Below are 11,229 nucleotides of genomic sequence, written 5' to 3' on the forward strand. Positions count from 1 at the left end.
CAGAGGTCATGAAGACAGCAGTTGATAAAATGCAAAATGAAGTTGATCTCATCGGTGATGGTTCACAGGTTAGTTGAGGATTCGTCCTTCCATTCTAATATTGATTATATAGACCTTCTGACTTGCTTAATCTATTTGAATGAGAAGGAAATCCACATTTTCAAGTTGCCATTATGTTTTCAGGTTCATAGTCTCCCAACGATACAAGGCAGACACAAGGATCTCAAATCTGTGACTCCACACACAGTCAGTCAGCTTCTAGCAGGACAGTACAATGACGTCATTTCCACCTACAGGATCATTGACTGTCGTTACCCATATGAGTATGAAGGTGGTCACATTGAGGTACGCAGCTGTCTTTAAGCTTGTACAATGGAATGTAATCTATGTTTTTGATTGCTCATGTAATATCTTTGCATAATACACACACAAAATTACTGACATCAAAATTTTGCGAAGAGTTTGCTGAGCTTATATTCTTACATTATTTACTTCAGGGTGCCGAGAACCTTCACACCCACGCTCTGATCAAAGACTTAGTGACCAGTCTACAGGGGAGGGACTCCACTCAACGGAACATCCTGGTCTTCCATTGTGAATTTTCATCAGAGAGAGGCCCGAAACTGTAAGTATTCTTTCTTACGTAAAACACAGTTGCAGTTGACGTAAAGGACTCAGACGTTAAACGTTTAGATCATTGTTCACATGAAAATTGATGATGCAGTTTCTATTGTTAATACATTGTACGTTGTTTCTCGTGTATAATACTTGAAACAGTCGACGAAAAAGATCGTCCGGTCATAAGTTTACTGCACTACCCAAAATAATTGTTTGTTTGGGGGTTGGTTTTTTTAATTTGTTTTATCTTATGTAACAATGATTTCAATTATGTATCTTCTGATACAGATTGAGACTTCTTAGAAACCTTGACCGGAAACTGAACAGTGACCGTTACCCTTTCCTCTTCTACCCGGAAGTATACCTGTTAGATGGCGGATACAAGGCCTTCTATGAACAACATCAGGTAGGTTGGCGAATATTCGAAACTGACGGGTCCAAATGTAAATATGTCCTTATTTAAATGCATGCCTTTTGATATTCATTTTAATATACATTCTAAATTTAAAGTTATCTGTCCTACCCTTTTGGGGTAGAATGTTGTGTTATCAGTGAATTAATGTGTCACACGGATGGTCATAAATACTTTCTTATAACTTTCAGTCTCAGTGCAATCCAAGAAGTTACGTCCCCATGATGCACCAGGATTACTCCAAACAACTACGTCACTTCCGAGTAAAGTCCAAGTCATGGACAGCAGGAGAAAAACAGAGCATGCGCAGTCGACGTCTCATAACAGATTCGTCTCCGCTTAAGATGTCTCCATGGTAATCTGGAAGATGAATTGCTGAAATGTGAAATGTCACCTGTTGTCCGAGTGTTGGATTTCAGAGATTTGTTGTTTATTGCCACTGTTATTGTTGATTATGTTGGTGCCTGAATGTTAAGGTAATCACGGAATACTTTATACATACGTTGACCTGTTTTGTCAACCACACTGTGATACTGTCCTGTTATTGACTGTTTCTTTGTACGATATGAATAAATACTGATCTTCAGCTCGTTTAGTGTCCTCTCTTCGAAACACACACTTTTCTTACACTTTCGCATCAAACCATCAATCTTCTCCACTGACGTAACACGGCTTTCCATAGATTGACACATACAGGGGTCCATCCCATCTCCCCCTGTACTGCATCATTAGGAGTATATTTTACGACTCCAAGAAAATGTCTACACGCTCTGTTTTGAATCTTGTAATTGTAGAACATTCTCTAGTTCCACAAACTGATGCGCCATACGTAATCACAGGTAGCACAATTGCATCATACACTTTGGAATACGCATCGTATGGGAGACCACCCAGGACTTTACTGTTAGCAATGATAAGACCCAGGGCTCTGCTCGCTGACTGAGGAACTGCTTTTGCCGTCGTGGTAAAATCCCGGAATTCATCAATTAAAAGTCAGAGATAGTTGTACTCTAAAGACACTTGCGACCCAGGCGTCATCGTGACTTTCACCAAAGTAAGTGATTAAAATGTACCTCACCAACGCCTATTGGGATTTTACCCCACATTAAGCTGACATGTGGACATACAAAATTGATTTTGATTTTTATCTGAGTGATCCGTGGTTTATGTTTTAGATAAGCAAAGAATAAAGTAAGATTACGAGACCATGAAAAAAATAACAGGAGCATAATTAGAATTATTAATTGTTACATTATAAGAATGGAATAGTATAGATTACAATGTGTATTATTGGCAGTATATATATTTTCAGTTTAGTAAACTGAAGTAAAAATAAAATGACAATGTGCTATAATTTGTCTTGATCTAATTGATGTTATGGTATACCATTTAGTTTTCTTTATTTCTCTTCAAAATATCAGAGCGGGACAAACAGACAGACTGATGGGTGGGGGATGGGGGAGGATACAAAATGCTTCTGAGACAGTCATGTCGTTCTAGTATCATTCAGTTACAATTCTTATAAAGAATATACACATTGTAGAAAGTAATATTCATGTGTTAAAGATATATAAATCATTTATTCGGATACTTACTATAAATCTTATTGGGTTTTAAAACGTACAAATCCATATAAACTGGCAGTGTGGTCATATTCGGAGGTATTTGCTACACCATTGAACAATGAATTAATTATCATATTTGCCCAGGCTCCCGTTTGTTCCAAAGTACTGGGATATCCATAGACTGGTATTGCATTCATATCTCACTTGGGAAAAACGCCAGTCATTTTAGTGTCAAGACTCCACGGTAATGCTGTGCACGTGGTTAAAACATTAAACGTCTTTTTCAAGGTTACAGGCTGACGTGAAATATATCCCACATTATGTTTCAGAACGCATGACTGTTAATGTCGTGACTAACTGTCAACCAAAGCACTAGATACAATAGAATATGTAAAGCTGTAAACTGAACATTGATTGACTTCATTGAATAGCCAAGTAACGTCGTTTATATCAAACATGAATATTCTTAAATTTATCGGAAAACGGAATTTAGGCCACTGACCCAGTGCAGTGTTTGTAACGCTGACACCGGTGGGGCAGGATACGCCCACCTTTTCGCGAACACCTGGTATCATCACTATGATAGTTATTCATAAACACATGCTTGTGATATGGTCGGAATCGTACATTGGTGTCAGCAGAATCTTCTTATGACGTTTGTGTGTTTCAGTCAGCAAGTGAAGTGTTAATGCATGTTCAAACAATGGAACAGGAGACAGGAAACCAATAAGAAATACACTATATGTCACGATGTGTTACGTTTTTTGTGTAAACGTGATACTCTACAAGCATTAGTCTAATCCAGCTCATCCCGATCACCCTAACTTCCCTTTAATAAACATGCTTTCTTACACCTTAATCCAGCGGGTCGGGAATACATGCAGAAAGAGGGCCCGCATTAAATGTCTTGTTCACAAAATAAATATAAATCTTCCTTAATTGCCATTCAACTGACGACGAGAACGACCTGAATTCGGTGTTATCCAAACAGGGGCTGCAGGTACATTTGAAGTTCTACCTGGATGATTACCTCGGGATAATCCCTTCTCACCTTTGTATAGGTAGCTACGTATCTACGGGGGACACAAGCGATCGCGCATTCACACCAAGCCCACATTCTTAACTGATCTCCTTTAATGAGTGAATGTTTATACTGCTTCCATTAACCAATATAGACAATGTACGATCAATTGGGTAACGAATCAATCAACGAGTCTTTCTTTGCTCAGCGATCTTACCCACACAGCCACCGAGGCTTCCACAAAATAACAGTCCGACATATGGTAGTCAAGATCACTTGATCAAGGTACTGACAAGTCTAAGTCTAGACTTTCAGTTGTCGGACTTTCATTTATTGAACGCCTTGGTGGCTGTGTTAGGTCGCTGACTTTGTGTGCTGGCGATTAAGTGCCTCACTCTGTGAGTGTGGGTTTGAATCCCGGATGGGACTTAACCACCCAAAAGAACTAGAATCTATACCAGAAAATGTTATCACGAATATGAAAAAATGCAAATGTATATAACTAACTGGTTCAAATTTGAACAAGTAACTTCAGTAACAAGTGCATCCCAACCTTTGTTGGAAGACTTACGTTTTAAGACTGTATGAACCTTTGTGGTTTCCATTTGGTTTACACGGACTGGATTGGAAAACAAGTCGTGCGATTTATATGAATACTTTTCCAGTAATTCTTTCAATCGAAAATGAAATTACAGTAAAGGTAGCAATAACTTGGAGATAATGCCAGTGGATAAGATGAAGGTGTGTCGGGTGCATGTAATAGGCTATATAAACTGGTTAATGATCAATTTGAAAATATTCACGTACAGATGCCAAAATTGTTTGGTTCAATCTTTCCGATTTCTAGGCAAGTTTCCATAAGATGCCAAACTGATGTACTATCCCATGGTATAGAAGTATGAGTTTGATCTTTATGGTTCTATAAATAGGACATATAAGAAACAATGAGCAGTGTCCTCGCATACCGAACCACGGGAACAAGAAGGGTCTTCACAGATGTGTCTATCGCACTTATAGGCATTCAAGTCACTACATCTTAGTCTTAGTCGCAGTCAAAGTAAAATTGTTGTGTACAATCAGCAATTTTATTAATAATTCGTTTAAAATATCATGAGGAACCTGGGTTACTCAAATCTGGTGATAAAATATTCCGTAAGTTCGTTGTAGTGGGAATAAAAGGATTTTCATAGTTTTTAGTTCTGCATTTAATAACTTGTAAATAGGAAGTATTCCTTTGCAAGTAATTATTTAAAGTGGACCAGAACGAGATCAGAATAATAATCGGCTGTTTTTTACATATTTACCATTTTATAGTAGAGCACCATTTTTAAATTAGCTCGCTTTTCCCCAAAGAGATTTGAACCTTTTATGACTTTTTATGATTAGTGCTTCTTGGAACCCCGCAAATTGTTCAAATAATTACTATGTTGCCAATGGTGAGGTGCTGAGGCGTTATCCATCTTAAACTGAATCATTCAATCTTGTACAAACTTTTGTAAGAAAAGTGTCTTCGAAGGGAGACAACTGATATGACGCGGAGTGTTGGTCTGCATGTAACACAACTCGGCGCTTTCTGCGTGCAGTTCAAGTTAGTAACAATAACTGCGATCGACAATGTTACGTCGAGTTGTGGTCATTCTTTTAACAGTTATGTGCTGCTAAGTTGTCATTAGCATTTTCAAATGTAATGTACTTTCTGCAAAAGACAATAAGTTATTTTGGAGAACAGTTAAATCAATTTTGTCAACAACAATACGACTGTATGGATTAATCATTTTCAGCAGCTTTTTCAGGGATTGCATGTATCAGCGGATGAGGAACATTTTATTGTTAATGATAATCTCGTAGAATCATCCGTTGATTTTGATGATTAGGATGAAGAAATCTGTTATCAAGATATAACTGATGCAATTCAAGATATGCAAACTGGTGAAGCTCCAGGATATAGTGGAAATCCAATTGAAATTTTCGAAAATGAACTAGATTTAAGTATTAATTTGCTAAAAGCTTTATTTAACAGTGTTTTACCTACAGGTATGTATCCACCTGAATGGTCCTATTGAGTTATTATTTCCCTTATAAGAAGGGTTGATTTTGATGAAATCATTGGGCCAAGCGGGAACTTTTTCCATTCAGGAGCAGTCTGGGTTTAGATATGGTTTTCAGACCCACGATAATATTTCTGTTCTCAGCACCATCATTAATAAGTACCTATAAATATAATGGGTGGTTGTATCGCGCCTTTATTGATTTAAAGTCGGCCTTTGACTCTGTAGACAGGTAGAGGGGTTTTCTTACTAATATGTGATGGGAAATGCCAAAGGCAAAACCTTTAGATTATTAAAAAGCGTGTATGGAAAAATTTAAGCTTGTATTTCAGTGAAGGATGGATATACTTCTTTTTTATTGTATATTTGGCTACGTCAAGGGTGCAAGTTATCACCTTTCCCTTTTCTCTTTGTTTTTTAATGATATTGTTGAAAGTCCTTATGCAGACAGCAGTCAGAGGTGTATTAATTTAGAATTTATTGAGTTATTTATGTGACATTGTATCGTTTGATCTCTCAGCTTTAAGTTTACAAAAGAGGCTAGACAAGTTATTTTGTATTGCAATAAATGCGGACTAAAAGGAGATGTTGATTAGAGTAAGGTAGTTGTGTTCAGAAAGGCTGACAGATTAAAACGTTCCGAAACATTCTTCTGAATGGAAAACAGTTTCATCAAAAATGTTCTGGGGTTCCATTTTTCGTGTTCAGAATCATGGTATTTTACACAAAACACCTTAGCTGAGCAAGCATGGAAAGTATCATTTATCCTTAAATTATCAACAATGTTTTTTGATAATTTGCAAACGAAGGTATTGTTACATTTATTTGATTTCAAATGTCTTCCAAGTTTATTGTACGGGAGTGAAGTTTGGGATGTCCATCCATCACCAAATATCAATAATGTACAAAACAAGTTTTGTAGACAAGTGGTGGGTTTCTCAAGAAATACACCAAACATTGTTGTTCGTTCTGAAATTGGTCGTTATTCATTAAAAGTGAATCAGTATTGTTGAATTATTAAACATTAGACTCATTTGTTATCGCAAGTGTATAGTCATTTGGGAAACATTGCAAAGAATCGTTCAAAACTCCAGGTTTTATTAGTCACATGTGGGATGAAAGAGGGAAGAACAAGACGTATGAGGCTCTTTGAGAACATGCTCGATTGTTTCTCAAACGTTGCGAAATGTAAACACCAAATGCTGGAGCTGTGGTCATTTACATTTAATTATTAACACGTCAATTTGTGTAGGAATATTGATGTAAAACGTATTCGCAACCAAAAGGTAAGTGATCTATAACAAATATAAAGTGTTGGACAGTGTTCTGATTTGCTGGGTGGTATGACATAGCCATGTTTGGATTATATCTAGCGTACATTTTTCGAACAGCCAGCAATGTTCTCAATGCCATAACAGTGTTATATCAAGTCGTTTACTCGGCATGCTGAAGACCTAGGTTCGATTCCCTATTTTGGTACAATGTGTGAAGCCCATTCTTGATGTCCCATTCGTGGTATAACCACAGCATTATTATAAGACTGAGACTCGAGTGATATTCTCTGTACCTTTCTTGTTCTACTGTAAATGACTTTGAGCCGAATACCAAAATTAAATAAAATGACAGAAAATATTTCTATCATTATATGATATCTCTAAAATAAATCTGGATCACTATCAAATAGTGCTTATACAATGAGTCTAACGTCCAACAAGAGACTTAACAGCAATAATTGTCGGAATAACGTGAAGCTTTTGAACGTTTTCCATCTATTATATTCGATGAAAACAAGAAGATGCAAATACGTGGACATATACACAGTAATCACCGCTTAAAGTCAAATCATTTTTTTGTTTCTGCTGAAGCTGCACACGCACGCGCGCGCACACACACACACACAGAAGAAATAAAAGAAAAACAATAGCTTTCTCCGTGTGCTTCCTTTTAAAGATTAATAGACACCTAACTATCATGAAAATTCTCTACAAACATGAATCTATTCCAGCTAATCCAGATCATTCTAACTGGCCCTTGATAAACCTGCTTACTTCACACCTTAACTCAGCCAGTAGGGAATCCACGCTGAATATGCGCCTTAATTAAACATCTCGTTTGCCATGTAAATAGAAAATCGTCCTTAATTGTCATTCAGCGGACGACCACAACGAACTGAACCCTGCGTTGTCAATACATGGGTTAACGGTACATTTGATGTCCTACCTGGTGATTACCCCAGGATAATCCCCCTCACACCCTCGTATGAGTAGCTCCTTATACCTACAGGGGACACAAGCGATCCCGCATTTTCACACCAAGCCCACATTCTTAACCGTTCTCCTCTAATGTGTTAATGTTTATATAAGTTTTCAACTAATCGATCAACGAGTGTTGTCGTTGTTATGTAAATATGTTGTTTTAGTGCAGGTATACATACAACAGATGCAAGACACAGCGTCATTCCCCTGGCAACTGCATAACTTGTAAATATCTGACCATAGATATAAATTTCTTAACATTCAGAATAGTTTGACGAAATCTGTCCCACAATGGCAAGAAGAGAATGTATACCAGAAGTCTTTATCCCAAAGAGCCTTGATTTCGATGACGAAGACTCACGTGATAGTGGCTTTGAGTCACTTTGCAGTGACAATGAGGTTTGTGGAACTATGTATAATCGAACTGACAACAGCTACATTGGGCAGATAGTGATATATACGCAGCAATGGATATAGAGAGCTATGGATAATGAATAGTTAAATGGTTGCATAAGATGATTTTAAAAAAGGAAGTGTGATTTTACATGTAATTGTTTAGCCAACATTGAAATTTAATGTATGCATGTTTCTTCATCAGGTGTCCCCACAACCTTTGGATGACAGGAAAGCTGATTTCCATGGAACAAGGAAGTCACTGTTCGGAGGAAAGAGACAACGTGACAATGGTGATGACGGAGTTAATTATGTTCAAGCAAGGCAGATCAAGAAACAAAAAACAGCCAGCTGTGGCCATAACCTCCATGACGAAGTAACATCAGAGGTCATGAAGACAGCAGTTGATAAAATGCAAAATGAAGTTGATCTCATCGGTGATGGTTCACAGGTTAGTTGAGGATTCGTCCTTCCATTCTAATATTGATTATATAGACCTTCTGACTTGCTTAATCTATTTGAATGAGAAGGAAATCCACATTTTCAAGTTGCCATTATGTTTTCAGGTTCATAGTCTCCCAACGATACAAGGCAGACACAAGGATCTCAAATCTGTGACTCCACACACAGTCAGTCAGCTTCTAGCAGGAGAGTACGATGACGTCATTTCCACCTACAGGATCATTGACTGTCGTTACCCATATGAGTATGAAGGTGGTCACATTGAGGTACGCAGCTGTCTTTAAGCTTGTACAATGGAATGTAATCTATGTTTTTGATTGCTCATGTAATATCTTTGCATAATACACACACAAAATTACTGACATCAAAATTTTGCGAAGAGTTTGCTGAGCTTATATTCTTACATTATTTACTTCAGGGTGCCGAGAACCTTCACACCCACGCTCTGATCACAGACTTAGTGACCAGTCTACAGGGGAGGGACTCCACTCAACGGAACATCCTGGTCTTCCATTGTGAATTTTCATCAGAGAGAGGCCCGAAACTGTAAGTATTCTTTCTTACGTAAAACACAGTTGCAGTTGACGTAAAGGACTCAGACGTTAAACGTTTAGATCATTGTTCACATGAAAATTGATGATGCAGTTTCTATTGTTAATACATTGTACGTTGTTTCTCGTGTATAACACTTGAAACAGTCGACGAAAAAGATCGTCCGGTCATAAGTTTACTGCACTACCCAAAATAATTGATTGTTTGGGGGTTGGTTTTTTAATTTGTTTTATCTTATGTAACAATGATTTCAATTATGTATCTTCTGATACAGATTGAGACTTCTTAGAAACCTTGACCGGAAACTGAACAGTGACCGTTACCCTTTCCTCTTCTACCCGGAAGTATACCTGTTAGATGGCGGATACAAGGCCTTCTATGAACAACATCAGGTAGGTTGGCGAATATTCGAAACTGACGGGTCCAAATGTAAATATGTCCTTATTTAAATGCATACCTTTTGATATTCATTTTAATATACATTCTAAATTTAAAGTTATCTGTCCTACCCTTTTGGGGTAGAATGTTGTGTTATCAGTGAATTAATGTGTCACACGGATGGTCATAAATACTTTCTTATAACTTTCAGTCTCAGTGCAATCCAAGAAGTTACGTCCCTATGCTGCACCAGGATTACTCCAAACGACTACGTCACTTCCGAGTAAAGTCCAAGTCATGGACAGCAGGAGAAAAACAGAGCATGCGCAGTCGACGTCTCATAATAGATTCGTCTCCGCTTAAGATGTCTCCATGGTAATCTGGAAGATGAATTGCTGAAATACGAAATGTCACCTGTTGTCCGAGTGTTGGATTTCAGAGATTTGTTGTTTATTGTCACTGTTATTGTTGATTATGTTGGTGCCTGAATGTTGAGGTAATCACGGAATACTTCATACATACGTTGACCTGTTTTGTCAACCACACTGTGATACCGTCTTGTTATCGACTGTTTCTTTGTATGATATGAATAAATACTGATCTTCAGCTCGTTTAGTGTCCTCACTTCCCTCACTCTCACACGTCAGATCACAAACGTTCTTTTTAATCGATGGTATGTCTCTGTTGTTTGTCTAGTTCAGTTACAATTTCAATATATTTGGTCGAATGTGCCGTGAATCTGGTGAAGTCCAGGAGCCACTTGCACAAGGCGACGATCGCGCTAAAACACTAGTGTAAGTCTGTGTTAGTATGGAAGTTACAAAGGCGAAGGCGCTAAGATCGCCATGATTACTAAAGCTTCGTTAAATTTCAATGTCTGTACACTATACACCATGCCGACAGACGGACTGACAGTTTATTAGGGTCTCACCTCATGTACAGCAATATATACATTAAATAATATGCGAAATTTACTTCATGCACTCCTGAAGGTTAACTTGTTAACTTGAGTATAAGGTTCCATACAGTAATCTTGTTTGAAAAGACGATAAGTTCTCAATTTTCTATCATTTTGTCGAATGTTGTCTCTCCATGCTTCCAATATTTTCAGTTCATATGCATTAATAACACTATCGATCACATTCTTGGATATAAAAGTTTCAATGTTGCAGAAAATACTCGACCCTTGGTTTTCAAAGAACTTGTAAATTCTGAAGTTCCAGACCCGTGAAGATTCTGGGGTAGAATAGGTCTTCAGCAACCAATACTTGGCGTTAAAAGCGACTTTGCATGTCGTAAAAGGCGACTAATGGGATCGGGTGGTCAGGCTGACTTGGTTGATACATGTCATCGATCCCAATTGCGTGGATCGATGCTCATGATGTCAATCACTGGATTGTCTGGTCCAGACTCGATTATTTTACAGACCGCCGTCATGTAGCTGGAATATTGCTGAGTGCGACGTTAAACAACAAACCAACCAACCAACCATATCTTAAATCTTGATACTCGGTAATTATCCAGT

The 11,229-nt window shown here is 37.8% G+C and overlaps 2 protein-coding genes across 2 annotated transcripts; both read left to right on the forward strand.

The window, feature by feature from the left end:
• Positions 1–8: 8 nt before the first annotated feature.
• LOC124136518 (M-phase inducer phosphatase-like) lies at positions 9–8,692 on the forward strand. The gene is made up of 6 exons (XM_048393750.1): positions 9–68; positions 184–345; positions 498–625; positions 907–1,024; positions 1,222–1,385; positions 8,518–8,692. The coding sequence occupies exons 1-6, from the start codon at positions 9–11 to the stop codon at positions 8,690–8,692; spliced, it is 807 nt and encodes a 268-aa protein (XP_048249707.1).
• An 11-nt stretch (positions 8,693–8,703) lies between these two features.
• On the forward strand, positions 8,704–10,083 carry LOC124136516 (M-phase inducer phosphatase-like). The gene is made up of 5 exons (XM_048393751.1): positions 8,704–8,763; positions 8,879–9,040; positions 9,193–9,320; positions 9,601–9,718; positions 9,916–10,083. The coding sequence occupies exons 1-5, from the start codon at positions 8,704–8,706 to the stop codon at positions 10,081–10,083; spliced, it is 636 nt and encodes a 211-aa protein (XP_048249708.1).
• The last annotated feature ends 1,146 nt before the right edge of the window (positions 10,084–11,229 follow it).

Source organism: Haliotis rufescens, unplaced genomic scaffold (assembly GCF_023055435.1).
Source record: "Haliotis rufescens isolate VD_foot unplaced genomic scaffold, xgHalRufe1.0.p SCAF_12, whole genome shotgun sequence".
In the NCBI taxonomy this organism is placed as follows: domain Eukaryota; kingdom Metazoa; phylum Mollusca; class Gastropoda; order Lepetellida; family Haliotidae; genus Haliotis; species Haliotis rufescens.